We start from the raw sequence: 26,727 nt of genomic DNA, 5'->3' as shown, positions 1-26,727 counted from the left end.
ACTGTCTAAACAGCGGCGTCCCCAGAACCCTCCAACCCTACTCAGTTCAATATTTCTGGACTAACCTCATTTGAGAGGTCCGATTTGCATCGCTCCCATACTCAGTTGTTCGGACGCCGATATTGCCCAACCCGGATTCCTATAACCCGGACAGCCGCCGCCCTGAGTTCCAAGTCACAGTGCGCATCCCACTCCCAAACTGGATTCAGGGCTGGGACACGTTTCCCCGGTCCTCAGCGGCCGCAGACACCACAGGGCAGGCAAGGAAGACGATTTTCTTCTCCCCCTTTCCCCATTCCATCCCTGGCCCGCACACTCCTGCAGCAGAATTCAGCCCCGCACCCCGGCACATACCGCAGCCCCCGCCCCGGGACAGTCCGTACCTCCCGCCCAGCCCCACCCCGCCCTCAGTGGCTTGCCTTGCGACAGGTGAGTTTGGGCAGGGGGGTTTTGGCCCGTGGATTACTCACCTTGCTGAGGACCCCGCACCGCTCCACAGGCGGCCCGGACTCCGTCTCCGGATCCTCCTCCGAGCCCGACGAGTTCCAGCTCTGGTTATCCGACATGGAGGCGCGACAGACGAGCAGGAGACCGGCCCCCGCTCCCCGAGCTGCGCCGGAGGAGGCGCCCAGTCCCCGGGGTGAAATGTCAGGGGATGGTGAAGGGAAGAGTGCCCGCTCCGGCGCCGAGGGGTGTTGAAGAAGGGACGAAGTCCGCCCCACGCGCCGCCGTCGCCGCCGCGCCTGACACCGAGCGGACCGGGGAAGGAGAACGAGCGGCGAAGGAAGCCTGCCCTTCCAGCCGTCAGGGGCCGCCGTCGCCGTGACCCCTGCGCTGCGCCCTGCGCTGCCACTCGAACTCAGCCCCCTTGGTGCCAATCTCAATCAGAGAAGGAAAGAGGGAGGAAGAAAGGAAGAGAAAAAAATCCAGCTGCAGAGACCCGGGTCCGCTCACACCTCCGCTACAGCCGCCATCTTCCTGCCTGGCCCACTATTTACCCACCCCTCCTCTCTCCCCTCCTCTTCGTCCTCCCATTCTCCTCCGGCTCCCCGCCCAGTCCCCCTCCCAACGTCTGACGCAGCACGCTGAAGGCTTGGGGTCCCTCCCGCACCCTACCTCCGGCCCTCCCGGGTGACGCAGGGTAGAAAAGTAGGAGGAGCAGAGAAAGGAGGAGGGATGGGGATGCTGCTCTGCTGCATTCTGGGAAAGACGCAGCTCCCTCGGCCGCGCAGCCTCCTGGGAGTTGTAGTCGCGATCCCGAGGCAACCGGTGAGTGTTTCGCGCCGTAAAGGCTTGTCTTAGGGACGGTCAAGGGGTGGTGGGCTTCGTTTGACAGTTGCGTGACCGGTTCTCTCGGGCGCGTTTCTCTCTCTGCCTAGCGTGTTTATGACGAACTCGCTAGGCTTGCGGGGCCGGACGTGAGATAACTCCGCTGAGGATGCCGGGCCTGCCTTCCACCGCGGCTTCTCGAAAGCCCGGGAGCATCTTGCTGCTTGCCTGGGCGGGAGTGTACTGGGCGCTTCCGCCTCTACCCAGTGGCAGGGGTTTGTGACCTTTCTAGTGACCAAGGTGTTTCTTTCCGCCAAAACACTCCTGTAAATTTTGAAGGTCTTTCACATTGGTCTTTAGAAATTAGACTTCACGTCGTTTCCCGCTTTTGAAGGAAGAATTTCCAGTTTCTTTCACCAGATCAAGTGCTTCGCATTGTTAGATTTCCAGAATTTTATTTTGTGGAAAGTAATTTTGAAGATGGAGAATAAATCATGTTTGAAGAGTTTTTAAAATAAAATAGGAGTGTGAGATGATAGCCTGGAGTAAACGAATGTGTTCCGGAGACTCAGGTTAACCATTCTACTGACCTACCTCTCTCTAAAAGGTAGAAAAGGTTGGAATAGAAACGTTGTTCTCTAAGAATGGCCAAAGTGAATACTAAGGGATTAGGCCATAGAAGGCTAACTTTGAGACTAGAATTAGTGTAAAGACCACTAGATCTAACAAATCTTGTCTAGTGTTTTTGGATACATTGTAAGGATAAATTTTAGCGAGAGATCTTTAACTTTGTAGCTTCATGTCTTCCCTTTGCTACCTTTACATCTTGTCAATTTCTTAATTGCTGACAGTATAAGTCATTATTAAAACTCATAAAAAAATACCTACTTACTGCATGGATGCGAGGATAAGTGAAATGTCGAGTCTGGTGGAAAAGGCACAGTGGCTAGAAATAAGTCTGGTAGGGATGGAGGCCAATTTAACTGGAATCTTGAGGAAAAAACGGAATGATGGGAAGTGTCTCTGAGAAGTACCTGTCCTTCGTTCCCAAGATTGACTCATGGATGCCTAATCTGCTGTAAATAAGTTAGAAATCATTTTTCACTGTGAAATCAAGTGATAATTGAAAGCCATTAAGATGAATAAAAAGCTTAAAGCTTTTGAAAATACTTTGTCAGCATGTTAAAACATAATCCCAAAATTGTCATTCAAAAGAAAAAAAGAATAAACCCACTTAGCACATTTTTCCTCTTTATTGAATTATTAAATTATACCTTTAGAAGTTGACTGACACACCAGTTAAGTTTTGCTTTGCCTTCCCATTACCTAATGTAGCTAGACTTACTATTTCTGATTTTTTTAAAGTCTAGGTTTTAAACTGTTATCAGTTTTAAGCAAATGATTGTGAATAGTTGAGGAATTCACTTCATAATGTAATTTAGAATCATGGGAACATTGTATATGTTTGTTTTTAAATTGAACTTTCTGTTGTATTTTATACATTTCTAAGTTGTGTGTGGTCGTGACCTTTAGCACTTAGATCACAAGAATCAACACTTAGATCACTTAGGTGTCCACTTACTCAGTAGGAAATTGTTTTATTGGATTTACTATTAATATGAAAGGAATTGCCTTTTAAAAATATTTTTGCCACCATCTTCCTCTATGCTTAAAAGACTATTTAAATTTGTTTTTTAATTTCACAAAAGATTTTTGTATACTTATTAGAATTCCACATTAAAGATTAGGATTCACTTCATTCCTGCCGATGGGAAGAAATTGCAATATGAGAATATAATACATACACTTTCTCTTTATTTTATAGTAAGAATTTTCTCTCTTACTTAGAGCCTTCCCCAATCCCCTTACAAATGTTCTATATTTTCTCTTTTGGTGGTTTTTTTTTTTTTTTAACTTTTAGAATATGAATCCTCCTGGGATTTATTTTTGTATATGAAATGAGGTAGGAATTTAAATGTTTTTTAAGGACAGCCACTTGGCCCAACGCTTTATTAAGTATAATATCTATGTGATATGCGAAATCCCCATACATGTAGGTCTGTTTCTGGACTCCATTATTTTTCATTGATCTATTTGTCTATACCTATCTAATACCATAGTGATTTAATTACTTAATTTTATAATGTTTATATATATATATAAAAATACCAAAATTCTCCTGATGTTCTTTTTCATTTGGGTATTTTTGCGTATTTTCTCTTCCAGATAAATTTTAAAATAGCTTTTCAGATTGCATGAAAAATTCAATGGGGATCTAGACTGAGAATGCACTTAATTTATGAAGAAAATTACATCTTTATAATATTAAGTCTTAGTTTTGGTCAGACACTTTACATACCTGATCTGACTTATTCTTTAAAAACCATGTAAGGTGAACGTTGTTGCCCTCATTTTAAGGAATTTGAAACTGAAGCTCAGGGAAACTAATTTACCCAGTGTCATATAGCTTTTAAGTGGCAGAGTTAGGATTTGAACACAGATCTGTATGATTTCAAAGATCATACCCTTTGCTTCTGAATATCTCTAAGAGGGAAGATCGTGTTTAAAAAGTAATATATACTATAGATAAGAATATCAGAGCAATTATGCTCTTAATTCAGCTAATGATTTTAAACATCATTTATTTACGCTGTCCTTACATATGCTGTCTTATTTAACCCAATGCAGAATTTATTATTTTTATTCTATTTTTATTATCTCACACCAAGAAACTGAACCACAGAGAAGTTAAATAACTTTCCAAAGGTCTTATAGCTAGTAAAGAGCATAGTTGCAGTTTAAACCCAAATATCCTGATTCCTGTGTTCATTCTCATCCCACTAGAGTTCTTTAATTCCTCCTTCTGCCTCCCTATCTTCCACCTCATATCATTCTTACTTTTCCTACACTAAACACCAATCCCAAAGCCTTTATCCCTGCCCCTCACTCCCACTGCCAAGACGCAAAAGCCAAAAAATCCAGAGGTGTTGGAACTGAGAATGCTTGCAATTTTACTGATCGATAGAGAAATGAGGGGCATTATTTGTTATTGATGCTTGAACTATAGCAGGTGAAGATGGCCCAAGTTGAAACTGAAAACATTGTCTAATTTTTTTAAATGATGCTACAAAGAACCTTTATTAGTCAGCTTGGGCTGCCATAACAAAATACCACAGACTGGGTGGCTCTGGGCCCTCTTCCTTTTCTTATAAGAACAACAATCCTGTTGGATTAGAGCCCCACCCTTATGACCTCACTTCACCTTAATTACCTCTTCATAGGCCCTTTCTCCTAGTGCAGTTGCATTGGGAGTTAGGGCTTTAAAATGAATTTTGAGAGTGACACACTTTAGTCCATTAACAGCTTATAGATTCTATATATGCAATTATTATATTAAAGTGCATTTTGAGTTAAGTAGTCCTTTTGTTAGCTAACCTGGGAATTTAACTGTTCTTTATAATGCTGTTGCAAACTAAAACATAACCAGTTAAAATTTGGGGATTTATGTAAGAAATATGATTTTACAAACTTAGAAGTAGAATTATTAACCTATGAAACAGGTAATAATCTATGAATAACAATAGTCTAACAGCTAGAGGACAAATGAAATAGAGCATGTGAATAACAGCTGATTTTTTTTTTTTTGCTCTTTTAATGTCTTAAATAATTATGTGGGTGATATAATTATGGACCACTTGAATTTTCTTCTTTATACTTTTTTTATGAAGGAAAAAATGTATCTATATAGGTGTGAGTATATGTGTGTATGTGTATATGTATCATTTTTATGATAGCAGAAAAGGTAATTATAAATGTTATAAATTAGTTAAGGATTTGTTCATCTCTCTACATTCAGAGTCTTCTAAATTAACTTTCAATTTAGACTCATTCGTGTCCCTGTTTTTCCATACATTTTCCTCTTCACCATTAAGAGAATTGATGATTACAATGTTTCTTAAGAATGCCCCATTATTGTCTTATGAGTTTTTTCCCAAGCTGCTGGCACTTCTTCATGTTTTGTTGCATGTGTAAGGACAATTATGTCACAACCACTGCCTCACTGACAAGGATTATATGAGGCATCCTAATTTTAGAGAGGTTAAAATATGAAAAAAGGTGTGTCCCTAAAGCAGTGAAATATGGTACGTGCTTTCTTTTTTAAGCATGCTCCCTCATTTTTTCCCGAGAGCACTATTTTGATTTTCAAAATATAAACATACACACACGCACATATATATCTGGGGAGGGAGGGAGAGAGGGAGACAGACAGATGAGACGGAGAGAAACAGACAATACATACCATTGTGAGAATTGCATTTTAAATTTAACAGTATATTGTAAACATCTAGTTCATGGCATTCTTTTTATGACTGTATAGAATTGCTCTTTTGAAAGGCAATCAAAATTGTTCATTTTTTGCTATTACAAAATTGTTACATGGAACAAACTTTATTTTTGTGCATTTGTCTAGATCTGTTTGGGGAATAGTTGCCAATGGTGGACTGCTGAAATAGAGAATATGTACATTTTACAGTGTGATAATATCAAATTGTCCTCTAAAAAAGGTTGCATTAGTTTATACTCTTCAATAGTATGTCTGAATTCTCCCTTCCCACTTGAAGACAAAGGATGGTTGGATGGCATCTGAGTAAGCTATCTGAAGGAGATTGTGATAGGAGGTTACAATTTCAGAATGAACTACGTTGAGAATAGTGAGCAGTCATTATAGTTGACCAGGTGGATACTTTACTATTGGTTTTATCAAGGCTTTTTTGACTGAAGGTGGCAAAAATACATTCGGGGTAGCTCAAATAAGAGAAAGTTATTGTAGAGATCTCTGAATCTTCAACTGGGCCTTCTACATATTGGAAATTTGGAAAATGAGGACATAGTATTTTTCTTTCCACCTCTGGGACCTCATAGTATCTTTCATCTCTGTGATCTTGTGTTCTCAATCTCTGTTTCTCTGACTCAACTCTCATCTTGCATGATGTCCAACTTGGTTTAACTACCTCACTTTGGGGTCATCTCAGTGTTTCTTAGTTCAGATTCTTGAAAGAAACAGGTAGCTGGTCAGCCAATACATTAATCGACTTTTCCCAAAAGTGTAGAATATAAGGCTACCCCTTATGTGGTTTGTCTGGAGTGGGAAGCCAACTAAACTACAAGCATATCTAGTACATATAATTTCATAGTTTGTTTCTAACTATGGGTAAGGGAAAGGGTGGTCGAGGAAAACAAATCATTTAACATATATGAAATTCTCATTGTCAAGCAGCAGACAGATATTTTCAAGGGCATAGCACATAATAGATAATAAGTGATTACATGCATGTATTAGACTGCATATATTTATTTTTTTTCCAGTAGAGTGTGAGTTCCATGGGAGCAAGAATTTTTAAATTTTTAATTCATTTTTTAATATTTTTTTTCTATCCTTAGTCCTCAGACTACTACTCATCATACAGAAGGCATTCAGTATAACTAATATATTATACCTTATCTTTCAGTTAATAATTTAATTCAACAAGCATGTAATATACAAGATACTATGCGGACTACTGTGGGTCATTTTAAGATAATAAAAGGTAGTACAAAAAGGGGCTGTTGTGGGGGTTTAACCTTTAAGGATATCATAGTAGAGAACAAGGTAAGAAAGTTATACATGTAACTATAATAGCTGAACTAGTGTTTTAAATTGAAAGAAGGTAGCCTTTACTTCTATCACCTGACAGCCATAAACCCTCTTCTCTAATCCTATTATCCAATCCCACTTCCGCTGGATCCCTCTATAGGACGCTTGCCCCAGGTCCTTTTAAATAAAACAATGGTCATTTGGAATTTTGAAGATAATTAAGATTGTCCTTGTTCGCCATCCTTTTCCACCAAGTTATCCTGTAAACCAATGAGTCTCATCACATTAAGAATATCATTAATTGATAGATCTTTTTCTGTTCGTTACTGTGTGTGATATTCAACATGTTCCCTAAATGAAGTTCAGAAATTTAAAAGATTTAAAAGTTCTGCAAGTCTCTCTTTTCCAATTTAGCCTGTGCTATTTGCCCCTCTGAATGCATATTTTTTCCCTCTTTTGACTACTAATCAATTTTATTAGCCTCTCCTAATGTTCCTGTCAGGCTTATTAAAGAATCCTGTAGTTTCTGCCGCTATGGTGATTCACACTGAGTTCAGAGTGATCAAGTAGACAGTTTCTGGGTGCAAATCCTAGCTAGCGTCATCCTCAATAACCATATAACTTTGAATGTATATTTAATCTATGCTAACTTAATAAATGGCATTATTAGTGTAACCAATCTCTTTTTATTACTATGTCAATCCCAATCATTGTAAGGTTATGTGCATTTGTAAACTGATATTTGCATAAATATATCAAATATTCATTCATGTGGAATGTTGTGAATGCATCTGTGTCTTTTCCTGATATCGTCAACACTAGCTTCACAGACATTAAGGAGCTGCAAGAGACTTGCATGTATTCATCTTTTGTGATATTGTATAGAATTATTATAATATATCTTTACAAGTGTAATCACAAAAGTGGTATCCAAACATATGTAATTAGAGAATATTGAGGGGATTGCTCCCCTACATATCTTAATCTTTTGTGTTAGTTCAAAAAAAAATAATTGTGTTTTACTTGTCTGTAGTCAACATCTGGCAGTATCAGTATCTTCCAAATTAATGATTTTCAGTTAGACTTAGGTCTTAACAGGTCTATTCAGATCCAGCATAAGCAACCCAAGTGTACTAGTCTATGAATGAACTTTAGAGGATCTATCAAGTTTTTTAAATAGTAGAACAAACTTTTCCAGTTGCTGAGAAAAATACCAAAAGCTGATCACAAAATCTAGTTGAATAAAAGCAACTTTGTAATTAATCTGACCAGTTTATGTGCATTCTTTACATATGAATGGTCCCCACAGCCAGACAGCTGCAGAATCTTTTTTCCGACATATGCTGGTACATAGTCACCCTTTATCCATGGGGGATGCGTTCTAAGACCCCTACTGGATTCCTGAAACCAAAGATAGTACTGAACCCTACATATACTATTTTTTTTTCCTACGTATACATACCTGTAATAAAGTTTAATTTATAAGTTTGGCAAGATTGACAACATTAACAAATAAAATAGAACAAGTATAACAATATGCTGTGATAAAAGTTATGTGAATGTGCTCCCTGTCTCTCAAAATGGCTTAATGTGCTATACATACAGTGGAGATACATACACTGGACAAAAGAGATGATTCACATCTCAGGTGGGATGGAGGGGGATGACATGAGATTTCATCACAATATTCAGAACAGTTCACAATTTAAAACTTATCAATTGTTTATTTCTGGAATTTTCCATTTGATATTTTTGGATCATGGTTGACCATGATAAGGAGAGAGTACTGTACTATTTGTATTCTTCTCCTTCCTCCCCTTCCTTTGCATTACTATTTTTCATATGTGTTGTGTATTAGTATATTGTCTGTTACTATTTTCTCTCCTCTGTTTCTCCTCTACCATAGCAATCATTGGCAGCAGTGATGGGAAAAGCAGAGGGGGGAGCAGGTGAGAAATAGAAGCTGGGAGAAAAATAAACTATAATGGAACTTCTACGATATGCCTTCCATCCTGTTTTAATTGACTCATAGGAATAGGGAGGGGAAGCTTATGTTATGCCTATTCATTATTCTGACTTCAGTTATGTTTCCCACTTCAGCATCTTAGGTGCCCTTAACCTTCTTACCAATTTTCCAGGCCCTGTGATTTGTCTCAAATCTAGGCTTGGTGTCATTTTCCTACATTCCTGTCTTATATTTTAATTTTCCTCTAAGGGGAATAATTATGATTCTAAATGGTTAGTAGCATTAAGTTAGGTTATCTATATTATGGAGATGGATATGTAAGTAGGCGTTACCAATATTGGTTGCTTTCTTTTTCTTTGTTCTGCTTCTAACTGCCCACACCCCACACTCTATTTGTATTATGTTCATACTTCCAGGTCTTACTCTGTTACTCTGATCCTTAAAGTGACTTTGCATATATATATATATATATATCTTAGACTACCTTGTGTATTGATTTTTACCCTTTAACTCTCTAAGGATAATTTTTGGGGTAGGGAGGTATTACTAATACCTTAATGCACTACATATAGCTACTTAGGAATATGTTACATCATGTAGAAAGTTTTAATATTTGGCCATAAGACAGTGATTTCAGAAAAAAAATTTCAAAGAGTGTTTTGGCTACCCTTTTATCTTGTTTCCTGTTGTACAGGGAAGAGCCAAGCCAGGCATGTTCTAAGCAGAAATATTTTTTCATACCGTCGAATAAAATTTCAATTATGTTCCATTATTTTTTATTTGCATCTATTTGGTTTTGTGGGATAAAAATTTGTCAGAGATAAATGTTTCATTGGTTTTACTGTAACAGTAAAAAATCTTTTAGTCTAAAAATGACAGAGTATACATCTATAATAAACAATGTTATTAGTGCCCACTCTCCATGTACACATTTCCTTTTCATTTTTTCCCTAAGCTTTTCAGTGTCTTTTAACTTCTTTTCCTGTTACATCGAGAAATTATTTTTCTACTATGTTACAGTCATACTATGTAAAGTGATGTGGTATTTTTAAGTATTGGTAGAATCATCATGATAGTTTGTAAATGTTTTGCTTCCTGTTTTTTGCTTTTACTATAATTTCAGATCCTCTTCTTAGTCAAGTAAGCCAAAAAATATTGCTGTAGACATACATATTGTTATGGTGATACAGTTTATGAATATACAGTTTATCTTCATCCTCATGAAGACCTACTATATGATGATCCATATTGGGGTGCTATAAATATATTGCCACATCTTCCAGATTCATTATTTTCTAACATTTTCTACCTAGGAATACAGACAATAAAGTATATACAGATACTGATTTGTTTTTAACAGTTACATTATTATTAAAGATCAAGCAAAGATTTAAAATTCCTTGCACATAGTAGGTGTTCAGGAAGAGTTATGGATGAATAGTATAAGTTTAATTGGTTGATGATTGAAGGGAAGCTGTAGGAATTGCAGTTAATAAGGTCCAAGAGAAAAATCACTAGCATGGTTAAAATTAATGAGAAACTAAAGAACCAGATTTCATCACAGCTTTTCGTAAGGAATAAGTATCATTTTTTAAGGACTTACTCAATGTCAAACATCATTTTAGGTTTATTACATTTAGTGTTCATCCTTCACAAAAATCCTACAAAGTAGACATTATTCTTATTTTATATGTAAAGAAGTAAAGGTTCAAAGAAATTAAATAAGTTGCCCAAGGTCATAGCTAGTGAATAGTCTAGTCCAGACTTTTGAACCTCAGAGACATATAATATGTAGTTTTAATACATGTAGAATTGATTTTAGACTAAAAAATAACTTATTTTAAAGTGATTAAACATTTGAGCATCTGTTAGAGCTAGATTACATTCTAGTAGGTTATATAGTTTTTCTTTAGTTTGACAATTTTCCTAAAAAATTTATCCACATACATTTTTAAGCATCAGTCGCATATTATGTAGCTAGTTTGCAGTTCTTTATTATAATAAAAATCTGAACTTAGTAAATTCAAATTTTTATTTCATATTCTCCTAAAATGTGTAATGTCATTTGAAAGCAACTATCTGCTCATCAGCCTTTATGAATAATCCTGCAACTATCCATCTTGCACTTATGTTGTCAAAATGCAATAACATTGAAAACTTTGACATCTCATAATCTTGTTCAGAAAGAAGACGATTTTCTTTCTCCATATTTGCAAAACATTTTCATTTTTATATTTATAAACACCAGTTAGAATTATAAGTTCAATAAAGTTTTCATTTCTGCATCATCTATTTTCATCCTGTTCCTTTTGTATATACATCTGCTTTAAGCGTTTTTTCACTTACAAACTGTATTAAATAACTTTTAGTACACAAATATCATAAAGGATGAAAGAACACTGTCATACATCCTGTTAGCAAACTGGGATATTCCAAGTTCTTGTTGCAAAATACCCTGTGCTGAAGTTCTTCCTGTTGAATGACTAACTGGATAAGAATGCCTTATTTGCTTTTATTCTTAAAAGTGCATTGTTCACTCATTGACTGTTAAGTTTGAGAAAATATATTTGAATCATCTGAAAATTTATAGTCAGCTTTTGCTTATAGGGTCAGTTTCTCCATGATTATAGTCTATAGTGCTATTAGTGTTTTTGTATTCATTTTCTAATTTGTCTAATAATGTGAAAGTCTTCTGTCAATTTTCTTCTCTTTGCCAGTATGAAAAATTCAGAACTCTCAATTATGTTTAACAAAAACTATGGGAAAAAAAAAAAACCCTGCAAAAATGGTGTGTCTATACTTCTCCGATATTTTCTTTCAAAGATATGATACTGTGGGCAACACAATAACAAAACTGAAGGATGATGTAACAGTGATAATTTATTTCACTACTAGATCATCCCTCTAGATGATTCCATTTCATTTTTCTTATTATTTTTTAGATTTCCTGTTAAAAATATTGATGAATAATGATTAATTAATCCCTAGGATGATAAAATAGGAAAATACTCAACATATAGAAAAAATAAGATCCCTAAAAAACCATAATGTATCTTTGATTCATAAAGGGATCAAATAAATTCATATAGAAATTTTGTAAGATAGTAAATTTTATTCTGTTAAAAATGTATAATATTTTTTGTTCTTTGGAAGGTTTCTAAAGAAGAATAACATATGAACTATTAATGCTTACAAATCAAGTTCCTCAAAGAAAAACCTCAAAAACTAAAACTGAGCCTAATAGATACAAATGGTACACCAAAAGCTAATATAACTACATTTCTTAATTTTATTTCATAACCAAATGAACTTGTTTATATTTCCTTCTCTTATCTCAGGTGAAAGGGTTAGCCATTGTAATCGATTCTAAAATAATAATAATTTGACCAAATAAGGCACTCACCATAAAGATCAAAGCATATTTTAATATACTACTAGTTCATTTATCTCTGCCAAATCCAGTAAAATTTTTGCATTTAAAAAAGTAGTGTATAAAAATTCATATATAAAGTATAAATATTTGCCCACTGGGATATCTGAATAGTCATTTTTGTTAGAAATACCTAAAATAACAGAATTTTCTATTTTTTATATAAGAAAAACATGGCTATCATATAGGTCCCACTGTAGCAAGCATTTCACAATAGAACCATACTTTATAGATAACAATCTGAGTGAATCATCAAAAACCAAAGAAGTCAAGAGGATCAGTGACTGACAAGTAGTATTTACTTAGCCCTCAAGCAGATATGTGAACTGATGTATGAAATAAATACTGGTAAATTCCAGAGACCAAAAAAAAAAAAAAAAAAAAAGCCTTCTTCAAAAAGACCTTTGCTTCTTTCTAGGGATCGTTGCTAGTTATTACGGAATGAGAACCCAAACTAGTTTGTGATTAACTAATAATATAGTGCTTTAGATTGCAGATAGAAATTAAACAGGTCCATAATTCAAACAGATATTTGTAGGTCATGTTCTTGAAAAGGAGATTGGGAACTTTTGAAGCCTTAGAAAGCCATTTTTCTCTTCCTCATTTGGGAGTATTTTGGAAAAATAGGAAAAAATTTAAATATACAAAATATGAAGGTGAGAGGGGATGAGGAAGGCAGTCCTGCTGCATGTCAGGGATAGAGAAAAGCTTCAGATCTTTAAAAGGTCTGGTGAAGAGGAATAGGAGTAAAGTGTTCACAGAGAATACAGGAACCTGGTCTAGCTCTGTCCTGTGAAGGAAGGGATATGCCTAGGCACATTATGGTCAAACTGTCAAAAGCCAAAGATTAAGAGAAAAACTCGAAAGCAGTCAGAAAAAATGACACTGCTTACAGAGAACAATTTGAACAGTCATGGTCTTATTAGAGGTTAGAAAACAGTGGAGCAACATCTTTAAAGTATTCTAAGAAAAAAAGTGTTAATCAATTCTATATCTGATGAAAATATCTTTTAAGAATGAAGATAAAATAAACTTTTTGGTACCTTAGGTGGTAATTATATATTTAACATACTGATTAAGGATGTGGTCTGTAGAGTCAAAATCTGGATTCGAATTTTGACTTGGACACCTCCTGTTATTATGGGTGAAATACATAAGTTCTCTAAACCTCAATTTCCTTAAATATTTTACTAATACATACTTTATTGGGATAATGTCTAAATTAGTAAGTAATCATGAGGAATAAATGAGAGAATGCTTCTTAAATTCTTAGTATTTGCCTGACATATGGCAAGTTGTTAGAAAATGTTATCATTTATTCATACATGTTTTTAGCAAATGTAGCCAACCATTATGGAATTTAATATTTTCTATTTTCATCCGTTTCATTTTTTTCTCTCCTTAGAGAAAAGTTTTTCATTTAAAAAGTTTTCATTTAGTTTTTCCAGCTGTATCTTGAAAAAGGAAGAAACCACCGCCTTGTGAAAAGAGAAGTCACTTTTGCTGCTGCTTTCACTCGTACAAAGATAAGATTTAGGAAGCTCTCGTTTTCAGAAAAAGAAGTCTTTCTTTTTATGTATAATGCCTTTCCTTTATTTTTTGTGTTGCTTTAGGCAGAAATATAGGACTTTTTTTGTTATTGATTTTTATTTAAGGTATTAGGTAAGGCAATGCCTGGTAAAAATGAACTGTTTGTTTTAGAGGCCTTGATTATTAAAGAAATTACCCTTCATATCACTAGGAAGGAAGATCTGTAGTTGATCTCCAATGTATTTTTTTTTGTACAATGTTTCTTACATTTTAAGATATTAAGAAAAAAACCCTTATTTATAGATTGTTTTTTAAGTTCATGGTTTTTAGAAAAGTCTGAATGAACATCACATTTTCATAACTTTTAGTTCATTTGAAGGCTTCTTAGGCTTTTACAGAGTTTTCAAAATCATGATGTCATTTAAAACTAAATTTCAACATAAATTATGCTTTCTGTTTAGTAATGTATGATATTTTATCTATTTTTATTCATACCACTTTTGTTACTTCCATTATCAGTCACCAAAATGATTACTGTTTTATCTTTTTTGGTAAGATTTCGCTAATTTTCTTTGTTACCATATTTGTATTTATAATTTAGTGGTTAAGTGTGATGGATTTGAAGCAAGACCTGAAATACAGTCCCGAATTTTTATATAACCTACTAAATCTGCACCTTAGTTTCCTCATCTCTTACAAAGATTAAATAGGATAAAGCATATAAAACACTATAAGATCCAAATGTTAGCTTTTACACTTAATGCATTTAAAAATACTTAACTAAAGTGTTACCATTAATTTTACTTTCTGTATATAAATCTTCCCATCATTCATTCATTCAGCATTTAGTCATTTATTTATACATTTATTAAATAACAGGCTCAGTGGCCTAGGACTGTACCAGTATCTGCCCTCTTGAAATTTATATTTTAGTTGTACTAAGTACTGCAAAAAACATTGCCTTAAGTTTTCTTGCACAGATTCTAGGAGAAAAAGTCATTTGGCATAAAAGCTGTTCAATTGATCAATTTATTAGTATATTTTAAATTTTCACCTTTATTTAAATGAAAACATTAAAAATCTTTAGTAGACAGATGTTTTTTAGCAGTGTAACTCATATTGTGGTCCGCGGACCAGTGCTAATCTGTAATGAGATAATTACAGAATTTTAGTGTAAGCCATAAATTTAGTATTACAGTTTGTATGGATCAAGTATCCCAGCTTGGCTTACTGGGTGCCTCTGACTCCTAAGGTAGCAAGCAGTCAAGCTGTTGTCAAGGACTGCATTCTTATCTGAAGACTTGATTGGGGGAGGATCCACTTCTAAACTTACTCACACAGGCCTCATCTCAGGGCTGCCTCATGCCTCATAGGACAGCTGGCTTCCCCAGATGAGTAATCCAAGTGAGAATGAAATCATCCAAGATGGAAGTCACATTCTTTTATTTTTGGAGGTAACATCTTATCACTTCTGTTTCTGCTGTATTCTGTTCGTAAGATATGAGTCAATCATACATTGCAGTTTTTGTTTTTTGTACCTTTTTCTAGGTTTTTCTAGCATCTGTGAAGTATTTAATTATATTTGAAAATAAAAATTTTTAGATCAAATTTTGTTTTTTAGTGTACTTGGCAGTATAGAAATGAGTGCTTCATATACTGGAAGCTGCTGTCGACATTTTGACCAATTTTCATAATGTTAATCTATGTGCAGATTTAATAGCAGCATTAGAGTTAGCCATAAAATTTACTGGCACTGCGCAAGTGTTTTTGGGTAAAAAGTTTAACTTAGTAGGTTTTGTAAATATGCTAATGTCAATATGGTTTAAAATTCTGAAATCTGATAAATTTAAGTTCTTATTTGGTTACCTTAATATTGTATTCATTAACTTGAGATAAGCTAAAATATAACTGCTTTTTAGTACCTTGATTTGAATTTTAGGGTCATGTCAATGGTAAGAGTTCCATAAGATCGGGAGTAGGGAGTTAAGGGGGTGGCATATGCTGTTAATTCTTTCTCTCTTTTAATTTTTTTATTTTACTTTTTAAATTTATTTTTTATTATTAAAAATTATTAGGGTAACATTGATCAACAAAATCCAATAAGTTTCAACTGTACAATTCAACAGTATGTCATATACGTATTGCATTTTGTGTTTACCACCCACAGTCGGATTTCTGACTTCCCTAAAGTTAGGTGGCATATTGCGCGCGTGCGTGCGTGTGCATGTGCATGTACGTGTGTGTGTGTGTGTGTGTGTGTGTGTGTGTGTGTTGGGGGTGGGTGATATTTTTCCCCTATGTCATTTATTTAGTAATGAAGATTGTTCTTGTTTTTCTGTTATTTCTCAATCAGTTACATGGCTTGTGTTTGCAGCCAGGCCTGTAGGCTTAGTCAAAGAAATAAGTAAGAATGAGAGGAGAAAATCCACATTTGTCCATGCTTACAATGTATTTACTGTGCTAGAGGTTCTTACAGATCAAACATTAAATCTCAACTACACTGGAAAGTGTTACAGACCAGGAGACCAAGATTTGTAGACCTTGAAATCACATAAATTGCCCAAGAAGGCACAGCTAATTAAGTTTCAGAGTTTAAATTCAAATTCAGGACTTTCTGATTTCAAAGCATGTACTCTTTGCACTGTATCAAAATGCTTCTTGAAACTGTACTCTTTATTAAGTCTTTGTAGGTTAAAATAAGTAGTTAGCATATTTAGATCTCTTTAGGGGAAAAATATATATCAGTAAGTCTGGACAGCTTTTCCATTTCACAAACCTTCCTTTAATGTTATTTGAAGCTTTAGAACAAATATCACTAAAAACAAATCATTATTCCTCCTCGCCCCCAATTATAGCATATAACCCTGGGAAGAGGAAAAATCATCTCATCGATTGAGAATAATTAGTTTTGCTGTTTAATGTAAATTCCAGATGCCATTATTTGTTATAAGATGCTCTTCTATATCATATCTGTTTAAATATATTTTCATAACACAGTATTGATAGTTTATAAATGGATTGTAAATGTTTTAAAACCAGAGTCCTTTTTCACAGAGTATGATCTTTAAAAAGTCACATTATTATGGAATTTTATTAAGGCAAGGGAAACGTATGTGTGTTTTAAATTGTTTTGGGTTACTCACTCCAAAACACAGCTTCTTGCTGCTGTTTTTCCCCACTCTTGAGAAATCTTGGAATACTATTTTCTGGATGTTTAATTTTTTGTTTCTGGTTTTCAGGCACATATGAGGTCAGTAAAAAAACTTAACAGTAATGTTTTTCAGAACTTGACTTCTTATGGAAACTATCTTTTAAAATTCATCGATAGTAAACACTGTCATCTGGAGACTATTAGTGCAGTCTTGGAATTGGTAACAATTTCAACATACTGTATGTATATCAGTGTTCACACAGCTACTTCTAAGGAATTAGGAGAATCAAAGATATGAAAGTTACTATTAACTTCCCCTTTTCTGCAGGCTACCTATTCTTTTACATTAGTGATAGAATATATGTGAAGAAATTATAGGAGAGCTGCACAACATTTACAAAGATTTAAGGAAAAGTTTGAGATCTTAATTAAGATTTCATTTGAAAAGGATTAAGTTGTGAAAATGGTTTAAACTCCCACTGTAGCCTGTTGGAGCTGTAAGAAACCTAAGAAATCAGTAACTGTGAATCAGGAAGTAATACCATGATTAGGACTCAGAAAAACTGGAGTAGTTTGTCAGAGGGGCAATTGAAAGGATAATTTTTCCAGGGTAGGAAAACAAAATAATATCTTGTATAACTCTTTCTGACTTGAATAAATATTTTCTGTCCAACAATATGACAGTATGGTGATAAATAGTACCTCCACTTCCTAGTAGTGGTATAACCCTACCTTATTATCCTGGCTTCTTATAAAATTTTTATATTAAAATGGTAGCATTTGAGATTGTAAAGCTTAAAATATTATTATAGTACCAAAAAAGGTACTATAAGAGAACCCTTTCCTCCTTTTCTAAGGACATATGTATTCAACTATCCCTTAAGATTTGTATACTTTAGTATATACTTCAACTGAAATAAAATTAGTCTGTTCACTTCTATGTATGTAAATATTTTTGCTGACTTGATCTAGTACCTGAAGAAAGAACCTCTTAGCCTACCTCCTTCATGTTAGTAAATCAACATTTCCAGAATCAACTTCTGTAAGATGTAAATTTAGGTTTTCACAATTGTCAAAAGTCCTGAGTGTGTTTATTTCTGAATATAAACAAAGTTTTCATCGTTAAAGAACCTGGCAGACTTTTTACTAAATATTCAACTCATTATCAAAATAGGAACTTATAAATGAGCTTTGGGGAATTTACCTTTGAATTGACACTTTAGTTAATGTGTTTTGTATTAAGATGTTTTTCATTTTGTACTAAAGAAACAGATAGTTTCAGTTTATTCTATGAGTGAATTTTATATGACTGCAACACTAGGTAGAGTGTAGGTTTTTCGACTGCCACCATCCCATTCTTCTTCACTGGACTAAGTTAAGTTAATGGAAAACTCAGGAAGGAAAAAGTCAATTGAAAAGATGTGCATGGCTCTCAAAGAATAGACCTTATATCCCTGGCGAAAACTTGAGTTTTCTTTTAGCACAGATTTCCTGAGTTTAGGATCTGTAGGGGTTACATTATTTTAGTTATTTCTCTCAGTGATACATACAAATTTAAAACTCTTTCAAATAATCTACTCTGAAATAATTTTGAAATTTTTGTATACCTATTTTGCAAAGATATTAAAAACCCAAGCTAAAAATACAGTTACCTCTGTGCTTTTTTTCTCATCATATAAGAATTATGGGTATATGGTTTGAGTGTATGTAGGTGTTCATGTATGTGTGTACAAAGTAATTGGAGAGGAACATGAAAAATAATCTTAAAATCTTAGAGTTGTGATTTATTACTTTCCTGAAAACTTAAAGAATATTTTTACAATAAATGAAAATGAAAAAGGAAATTTTTAAATCGCATTAATGTAAAATTACTACTTTAAAATTAGAACAATGTTCTTAATTTATTTTATTTAAATTTAGATAGTAAAACATTTAATCACAGTCTAAGTTTTGTGCTGGGTGCTTAACCTGCTCAAACATTAAATATTTGAATATTTGCAGAGTTTAAAAATAATATTTGTTCTTAAGACATATGCAGGTTTTCTGGGGTTTGGTTATTTACAGTGTATTAGGAATAGGAAGAAGCATGCTCCACCTAGGAACTTCCCTATAGTTTAGTTTTTCCCTCTTTCCCCTCTTCCTCTTCTCCCTCTTCTTTCTCTTCTTACCCTTAGTATATTTTGCATTTTTTTTGTAGATTAATTCCAGGTAACTTTGGTCAATATGCTATGTGCTTGTGATATTATATACATAGTTTTATGTACTTTTTATAGATAGGAGGAACCATACCACACAAAAATTTCTCCCTTAGAATTCCTTCTGAAAAATTCTTATTTTCCATCCTTACTATCACCCAAAACAGAAGTTTGCCTTATAATTTTAAGTAGTAACCTGAATAGTCAGTGGTAGAATCAGACTGGGGAGAATTTGGATATTTTCAGAGAAAATGTGCTTTTAAACCAATATGCCATACCACAAGGACCCGGAACACTTTCTTTTGAGTTGTAGATTACTATTTATGCTTCTGAGTTGAAGTAAAACAGACTTCTGTGATATCAAGCCATAAAAATGTTTTATCATTTTCTTTTTTGAAAAACTTTTGTTTATAAAGAGTCACAGTTATATCCATTCATAGACTTTGGGATTTTATATGTGATAGTGCATAGTAATTACCAGACAAATACTTCTTTAGAAGCAAAACAAAATGAATCTATATGACCTGTGAGCTTTGGCTTTTTCTCAAGGATGCTTACAGTGTACTCTGTTCCTTTATATAGTATCTCTATCCTAAAGACAGAGAAAAAAATAAGACAAGTGATTTTCACAGCTCTGGAAATTTCTAGATAAAGAAACTAAGTAAAAACTAATGGGAAAAACAAAGATAACTAGGACTAACGAGAAATTTTAGCAATTTGAAAATAACAAATACTGAGCAATAAAAACAAAAGCAGTCTTACCACAGTGACATAAATGATAATACCAAAAGGACCTCATAGGGATCTAAGTATACTAAAACTTAGTATGTTATTTATTACCTTTCTCTAATAATTTTTCTTAGATTTAGATATAATTGTAAAGTATTTAATCAAAGAAATTAAATTTAACAAAGCAACTTAATTTCCAAAAAAAATAAATATAAACTAGAATCTTTTGAGTATTAATGGAGCCTAGTAGACATTCTATTATGTAAATTCAAAATATTATTATATTTTGATACAGGTCCCAAAAGCTTTAATAAACCAATTTAACCATTAAATGTCTTAGAAAATAAGATTTATAAGATTGGAGATTGTTCAGCTCATATACTTATCCTTACATATTTAATGTTGAAATAAGGAAAAATCTACAAATATTTTACAATTATTGACTTCAGAAAAGCAGTTTTTCTTTCAGTCATTTATTGTGATTATGTGACCTTGCTGTGTGAATAAAAGAATGAGAAAATGATAGAATCTGAGTTTAGTCATTCAATAAATATTTATTGAGTACCTACTCTGTGGCAACCACTATTTGAGGCATTTGTGATACGTTAGTGAAGAAAAAAAAAGTTCCCTGCCTTCATGGGGCTTACATTTTCACAGGGAAACAAACAGTAGATATAATAAGTAAACATATATTATGTTAGGAAATGATAAGGGCTATGAAAAACAATGGGACATTGGGCAGAGCGGATAGGAGAGGTAGGTAATCAGGCTGCTATTTTAGATAGGGATGTCAGGGTAGGTGCTCACTGAGAATGTAGCATTTAAGCAAAAACTTGAAGATTAGTCAAGAGGATATCTGGCTAAAGAACTCTCCAAGAGAAACTACCAGTGCAAAAGGCCTCAAGGTTAGAGTATGCATAGCAGATTTGAGGAACATCAAAGAGATCAATGTGGCTGGAGAGTAGTGAGCAAAGGGGAGAGGATTAGACAAGTATGAGGGTAGAAATGTAACAAGTAACTGGAATCCATATTTTTTAAGGAATTACAGTTTTTTTCTGGATTGATCTGCCATTGTACAGTTTTTAGCAGAGGAGTGACAAGACCTAACTTGTGATTTAAAAGAATGAGTTGGGTTCCTGTGTTGATGATTGATAAGGTGGACAAGTACAGAAGCGAGAGTCTATTTAAGAGGCCATTGCAATAATCCAAGCAAGAAATGGTAATAGTGGTTCAGACTAGAGGGAAAATAGTGAGAAGTGGTTAAAATCAGGATGCATTTTGAAAGCAGAGCCCACGGGATTTTCTAACAGTTTGTGTGTAGGGTGTCTGAGAAAGAGCAGGGTCAAGAAAGACTACAAGGTTATTTGTTCAAACAACTGGAAGGGATTAGAGTTGCCTGTAACTGAGATAAGAAAGGCTGCAAGTGGAGCTGGTTTGGGGGATGGAGACATATCAAAAAATCAGTTTTGGATATGTTAAATTTGAGATGTCAGATAGGCATTTGGACTGGAGTTGTAAACTTGGAAGTCAGCCTATAGATGATAGTAAATCCATGTCCATGAAACTAGATGTCATCAACAAGGCAAGATCGTAGCTAAAAACTAACTTTATCACAACTGTGCCTGGCACCAGTATTGTTGATAGCCCAGTACTTCTGGCCCAGTTCTTCTCAGAGCCTTTGGCCTAAATATTATACCATATGTGAAATAGTAAGCCTTAAATGTTTCTTTTCTTTTTTTATATTTCATCATTTAAAGCAGTGGTCTCCAACCTTTTTGACACCAGGGACCGGTTATCATATGAGAATCTAATGCCTGATGATCTGAGGTGGAGCTGAGGTGGTGATGCTAGCGCTGGGGAGTGGCTGCAAATACAGATGAAGCTTCTTTGCTGACCTGCTGCTCACAACCTACGTGGCCTGGTTCCTAAGAGGGACTGGGGACACCTGATTTAAAGAACGAGGCAGCTTAAATGTAGGAAGCCTCTTCATGGTTTAGTAATGTTAGTTTCAGGAAAATATGAATGAATTACATTCACCATTTTTACTAAAACATGACAAGTAATTGGATTACTAAAGCATAAGGCAAAATATTGGGTATTAAGCTAAATATGATGAAGAGCAAAAATTCAAATGATAAAAACAGAAAACCAACCTAATCCTTTGGGCACGGAAAAACAACATCAACATTGGTTCCTATACTTTGGGGTACATTGGAATGACCTTGGCATCTCTTTAGAATATTGATATTTGGCTCCTACTCCCAGACCTGATTTTTTTGGTATGGAATGAAACCTGGGCATCAAGAGTTTTAGAATCTCTTCTGCTGGATCTACTGTGCAAACTTTGGGAACTACTGTGATGTACACTATTTTTTCTAAAGGAACTATCATTAATAATCACAATATTCAAATACCCTTTCGTAATTTTTTTCATTTTTTTCATTTTGTGCCAAAAAGGAAACAGCATTAAGTAAAGGTCCTCTTGAGGGCATTATGCTAAGTGAAATAAGTCAAAGAAAGAAACACTAAATGACCTCACTTATATGTGGAATCTTAAAACACCAACAAACAAAAATTGTGTTTGCAGCCTTTGCTGACCCAGCCGTTGTCCCATAAGGCCAGCACAGCCTCTAGCTCTCCAACTTCCAACTGAAGAAGAGGGGTGGGTAGTAAGTAAGGAGGTCCCTGCTACCGCTCCTAGAAAGCCGACTGCCTGCAAAATGACAGGTATTAAAGCATCAGAGAAACAGAACTGGCTGCAAAATCCGTTTGCGATAGGGTGCCCTCTACTGGTGGGGTGAGGAAACCTTATCGTTACAGGCTGCATGGTGGCGCTCCGTGAAATTAGACGTTATCAGACGTTCACTTCTTATTCGCAAACTTCCCTTCCAGCATCTGGTGCGAGAAATTGCTCAGGACTTCAAAATTGATCTGCATTTCCAGAGTGTAGCCTATCTCATTGGTGTTTTTGAAGACACCAACCTTTGTGCTAACAATTATGCGCAAAGACATCCAGTTAACATGCCCCATAGATGGGAGAATGTGCTTAAGAATCCACTATAATGGGAAACATTTCATTCTTTAAAAAAATTTTTTTCCCTTCGTTCTGTTATTGGTAGTTCTAAATATTAGGATCTTTTTTTTTTTTCCTTGTGGAGTCAAAAGGTAGCTAAGTATATGACTGCAAATGGAAAAATAGGGGACAGAAATCAGGTCTTGGCAGTTTTTCCGGTTTTATTTGTGTGTGTTTTTACTATAAATGTGGGGACATAAGGTATTAACGCAAGTCACAATGTTTCAGTGAACAAGTTTCAGTAGTTCAACTTTATAGCAATTATAAATAAACCTGTTAAATTATCCTGGACAATGCCAGCATTTGGATTTTTTTTTAATAAGTAAATTTCTTACCTATGACAACTAAATGTTGGTAGCATTTTTATCACACAGCGGATTCCATCCATTCACTATACTTTTCTAACTGAGTTGTCCTACATGTAAGTACATGCTTTTAATGTTGTCTGTCTTCAGTGCTATTCCTGTAAGTTTGCTATTAAAATACATTAAACTATAAAAAAAAAAGTACTGAATTCATGGATACAGAAAGCAGATTGGTGGTTCCAGAGGAGTAAGGAGCAAAATGAGTGAAGATGGTCGAAAGGTACAAACCTCCAGTTATAAAATGAATTTAGTTGCAGGGATGTAATGTACAGCATGGTGACTATAGTTACTAATACTGTTCCCAAGAGAGTAGATCTTAAAAGTTCTCATCACAAGAAAAAAATTGTAACTATGTATGGTGAGAATGTTAACAAGGAAAAAAAAAGCTGTTCTCAAGTAAAGTAAATGAGCTCTAAATCATGCAAATAAGAAATCACTGTCATACTTTGTTGTAGATTCATGGCAGCTGTTCACTTGGCTATTTATTTACAGCATAAGTGAATCCCAAATTGGAGGCAGCTGTAATGCCATGGTAGCTGCCATTATATGTGTTGTAAGAAGACCTGGATTCGAATCTTAGTTCTTTCACTTATTTGCAGACTTATAATGGGCAATCGATTTAACCTTCCTGAAATTCCCATTTTTTTTCTCCCTAACATGGGAATAACCACATCTACTTTGCATGGTTATTACAAATATTTTTAAAAGCTAATGTATGTGAAGGTAAATTATAAAGAACTATCTATATAAAGATATCAAAGAATTATTATTTGAAGGGATTTTTCTTAACCTTAGAAGTGACATAACATTGTAAAATGTAATAATTTCCTGAAAGTAAATAGGTTAATACTTTTTCTGTATTTTTTCACTGCCTTAAGAATGGAGCTTCATATATAGTAGGTAATAAATCCTATTGGGCTTAACATGTTTTGTAGAGGACATGTTATTTTGTATTTATTTCCTGTATAGTTTATTAATATGAGAAAAACATAAACTTTGGACTCAGGCCTGGGATTCAACATTCATTAGCAAATTTGTCAGTAGACATGTTCTAAGATTCAAGTTTCTTTTCTCTTTAATATTTACCTTCCAGTACTGCTGTGTGAGGTTTAAGTGTAAAGTACCAAGCATAGTGGCTGGCACAGAGCTTTGAGGAAATATTAATTCTTTTCTTCCCCTCAAGAGCACAGTAATCTTGGGATAGTAATTTTAAAACCTGAATAATAATTTTGTAATAGCTAAAATTTCTTAATCATCATTTTTATTTGTCTTGCTGATTCCTTTATCATTTTAACTTTTAAGTGTCCACCTTTCCACCCCTCCATGAACACTTTGAGCAGCAGTTTTTATTTTTTATGCTATTTCAGGTAATTAAAAAAATCCATTTTAATGTTAATTCTACACCATGGATAACACAAAGGAGAAAAATGACAATTACAAAGATGATCTTCTGCTTAGGATGGGACTTAATGATAATAAAGCTGGGATGGAAGGATTAGATAAAGAGAAAATCAACAAAATTATAATGGAAGCCACAAAGGTATGTTTCTTGTTTCTTGCAATATTTTTAATGACTTTTTAATTTTCTGTTTAACTAGAAATTGGTAAGTTTTAAACATCGTTTTTATTATAATTTTTAACATGTTGATATATAATATTGTTAAGCTACAAATGGGTATGGAGTAATCTTTCCATTCTGTTGCTCTTGTCCTCCAGTTTTCTATTCCACATGTAAAACATGCATGTAAAAGCAAAATGACTTACGTGTATTTTTTAACTCTTTTTTAACCCAAGTTAAGAGAATATTATAGTTGTGTGTGGTTTGTTTTGTTTTGTTTCAATTACTGTAACTTGGAGGTCTTTCTGGATAAGTAATTAAAGATTTTCATTCTGTTTTATGATATATGTTTGGATATAATTTATTAAGCCAGTCATAATCTTTATTTATGGACATATGTCATTTCTAGTCTTTTGTTTTTACAAACAATACTAAGTAAATAACCTTGTACTTTACAAATTTATATATGTGCAAGTATAACTATAGGAGAGATTCCCAGAAGTGGACTTGTCCCAGCAAATGCAGCTAGCACAAACAGATATATGCATGTGCAATTTAATGACTTGACCAGTTTCCCTCCGTTGTGGTTGTATTAATTTACACATACACTGTCAGTATATGAGAATATGTATTACCATGTGGCAACTATACTCTCGCAGTGTGTTACTAAACTTTTGGATTTGCCAATCTAAAGTAATGTAGTATATCATTAATTTGTATGTAGCATTAATTTATATTTCTCATGTTTTTTCCCTATCGCTTTTTTGGATTTCATTCATGTATAATGAAACATCATTTAGAAAGGAGTAAAATGTGAGAGAATATCCTCATTTTTAGAAAATGCATGCATTTATTCACAGCAACTTACTTTCAAATGTTTTAGGAAAAAATAGAAAGGAAAGTTGTGTGTGTGTGTGTGTGTGTGTGTGTGTGTGTGTGTGTGCACGCATCTGTGTGCATATAAGACCTTGGGAAGAAGCCAAATATAGGATATTAATGATTGCTGTATATAGATGAGGACATATAGGTGTTTATCGTACTATTCTTTCAACTTTTGAAGATTCAAAAATTTCAAAATAAAAAGAATTTTTAAAGTATATACTATGTAGGTATAATTTTAAAAGTAAAACTTTTTTTTGCTTTTTCTTCTTCAAGAGTATCATGGGTATTCTTGAATCTTTGCTCTTCCACACATAAATTTTATGTGAGATATAGATGTAAACATATAAATATATACATACATCATATGATTGATATACATGTGATTGATATGTATAACAATCATATAAAATATATACCTTATATATTAAAATATGTGTATATTTTATGTAATATGTATTCCTCATGTGTGTATTAGAAGAATTTGTCATAAATATCTTTTTTTAATTAAATTTTCTAATTGTTGCTGCTCCACAGCAATGTCATTTACATTTTATAAACTTTTATTAGAAATTTTTAAACATGCACTGAATTAGAGTACTAAAGTGAATCCCCAGGTGATTACCACCCAATATCAATAGTTACCAACATTTTTACTAATGTCGATTCATCTATCCTGCTCACCTATCCCCTACTGAATTTTGGAGGTGTAGAATAGAGCATTTAAAATGAATCCCAATAAATTAGACAAATTTCTAGTAATTTACAATTTTCCAAAACTGATTCAAGAAGATATAGAATTTTGAAATAGGCCTATAACAAGAAAAGAAATTAAATTAATAATTAAAAATCTTCCCACTCCCCCCCCCCAAAGAAAAAAAAAAGAAAAGAAAAAAAAAGCCAGGTCAAGATGTCTTGACTGATGAATTTTATCTGACATTTGAAGA

The 26,727-nt window shown here is 34.2% G+C and overlaps 2 protein-coding genes across 5 annotated transcripts in view; one reads left to right on the top strand and one right to left on the bottom strand.

Moving 5' to 3' along the window:
- Positions 1-1,214, bottom strand: part of CERT1 (ceramide transporter 1) — an 83,138-nt gene extending 81,924 nt beyond the window's left edge. Inside the window, exons 1-2 of one of the 2 annotated variants that reach the window (XM_016137142.2) lie at positions 1,117-1,214; positions 471-867 (exon numbers count right to left, since the gene is read on the bottom strand). In XM_016137142.2, the coding sequence (XP_015992628.1) occupies positions 471-867; positions 1,117-1,199 (480 nt within the window). In that variant the 5' untranslated portion in view covers positions 1,200-1,214. Of the gene's footprint in view, positions 1-470; positions 992-1,116 lie in introns of those variants that run through there. The other variant, XM_016137141.2, reaches the window with a different exon arrangement.
- POLK (DNA polymerase kappa) overlaps positions 1,181-26,727 on the top strand; it is a 58,084-nt gene continuing 32,537 nt past the window's right edge. For all 3 annotated transcript variants that reach the window (XM_036226016.1, XM_036226017.1, XM_016137140.2), the window contains exons 1-2: positions 1,181-1,269; positions 24,711-24,883. In XM_036226016.1, coding sequence (XP_036081909.1) covers positions 24,749-24,883 — 135 coding nt within the window. In that variant the 5' untranslated portion in view covers positions 1,181-1,269; positions 24,711-24,748. The remainder of the gene's footprint in view (positions 1,270-24,710; positions 24,884-26,727) is intronic.

Source organism: Rousettus aegyptiacus, unplaced genomic scaffold (assembly GCF_014176215.1).
Source record: "Rousettus aegyptiacus isolate mRouAeg1 unplaced genomic scaffold, mRouAeg1.p scaffold_m13_p_8, whole genome shotgun sequence".
Classification (NCBI taxonomy): domain Eukaryota; kingdom Metazoa; phylum Chordata; class Mammalia; order Chiroptera; family Pteropodidae; genus Rousettus; species Rousettus aegyptiacus.
Note: the sequence above shows the minus strand (reverse complement) of the source record. Positions and strands in the feature narration are given on the sequence as shown.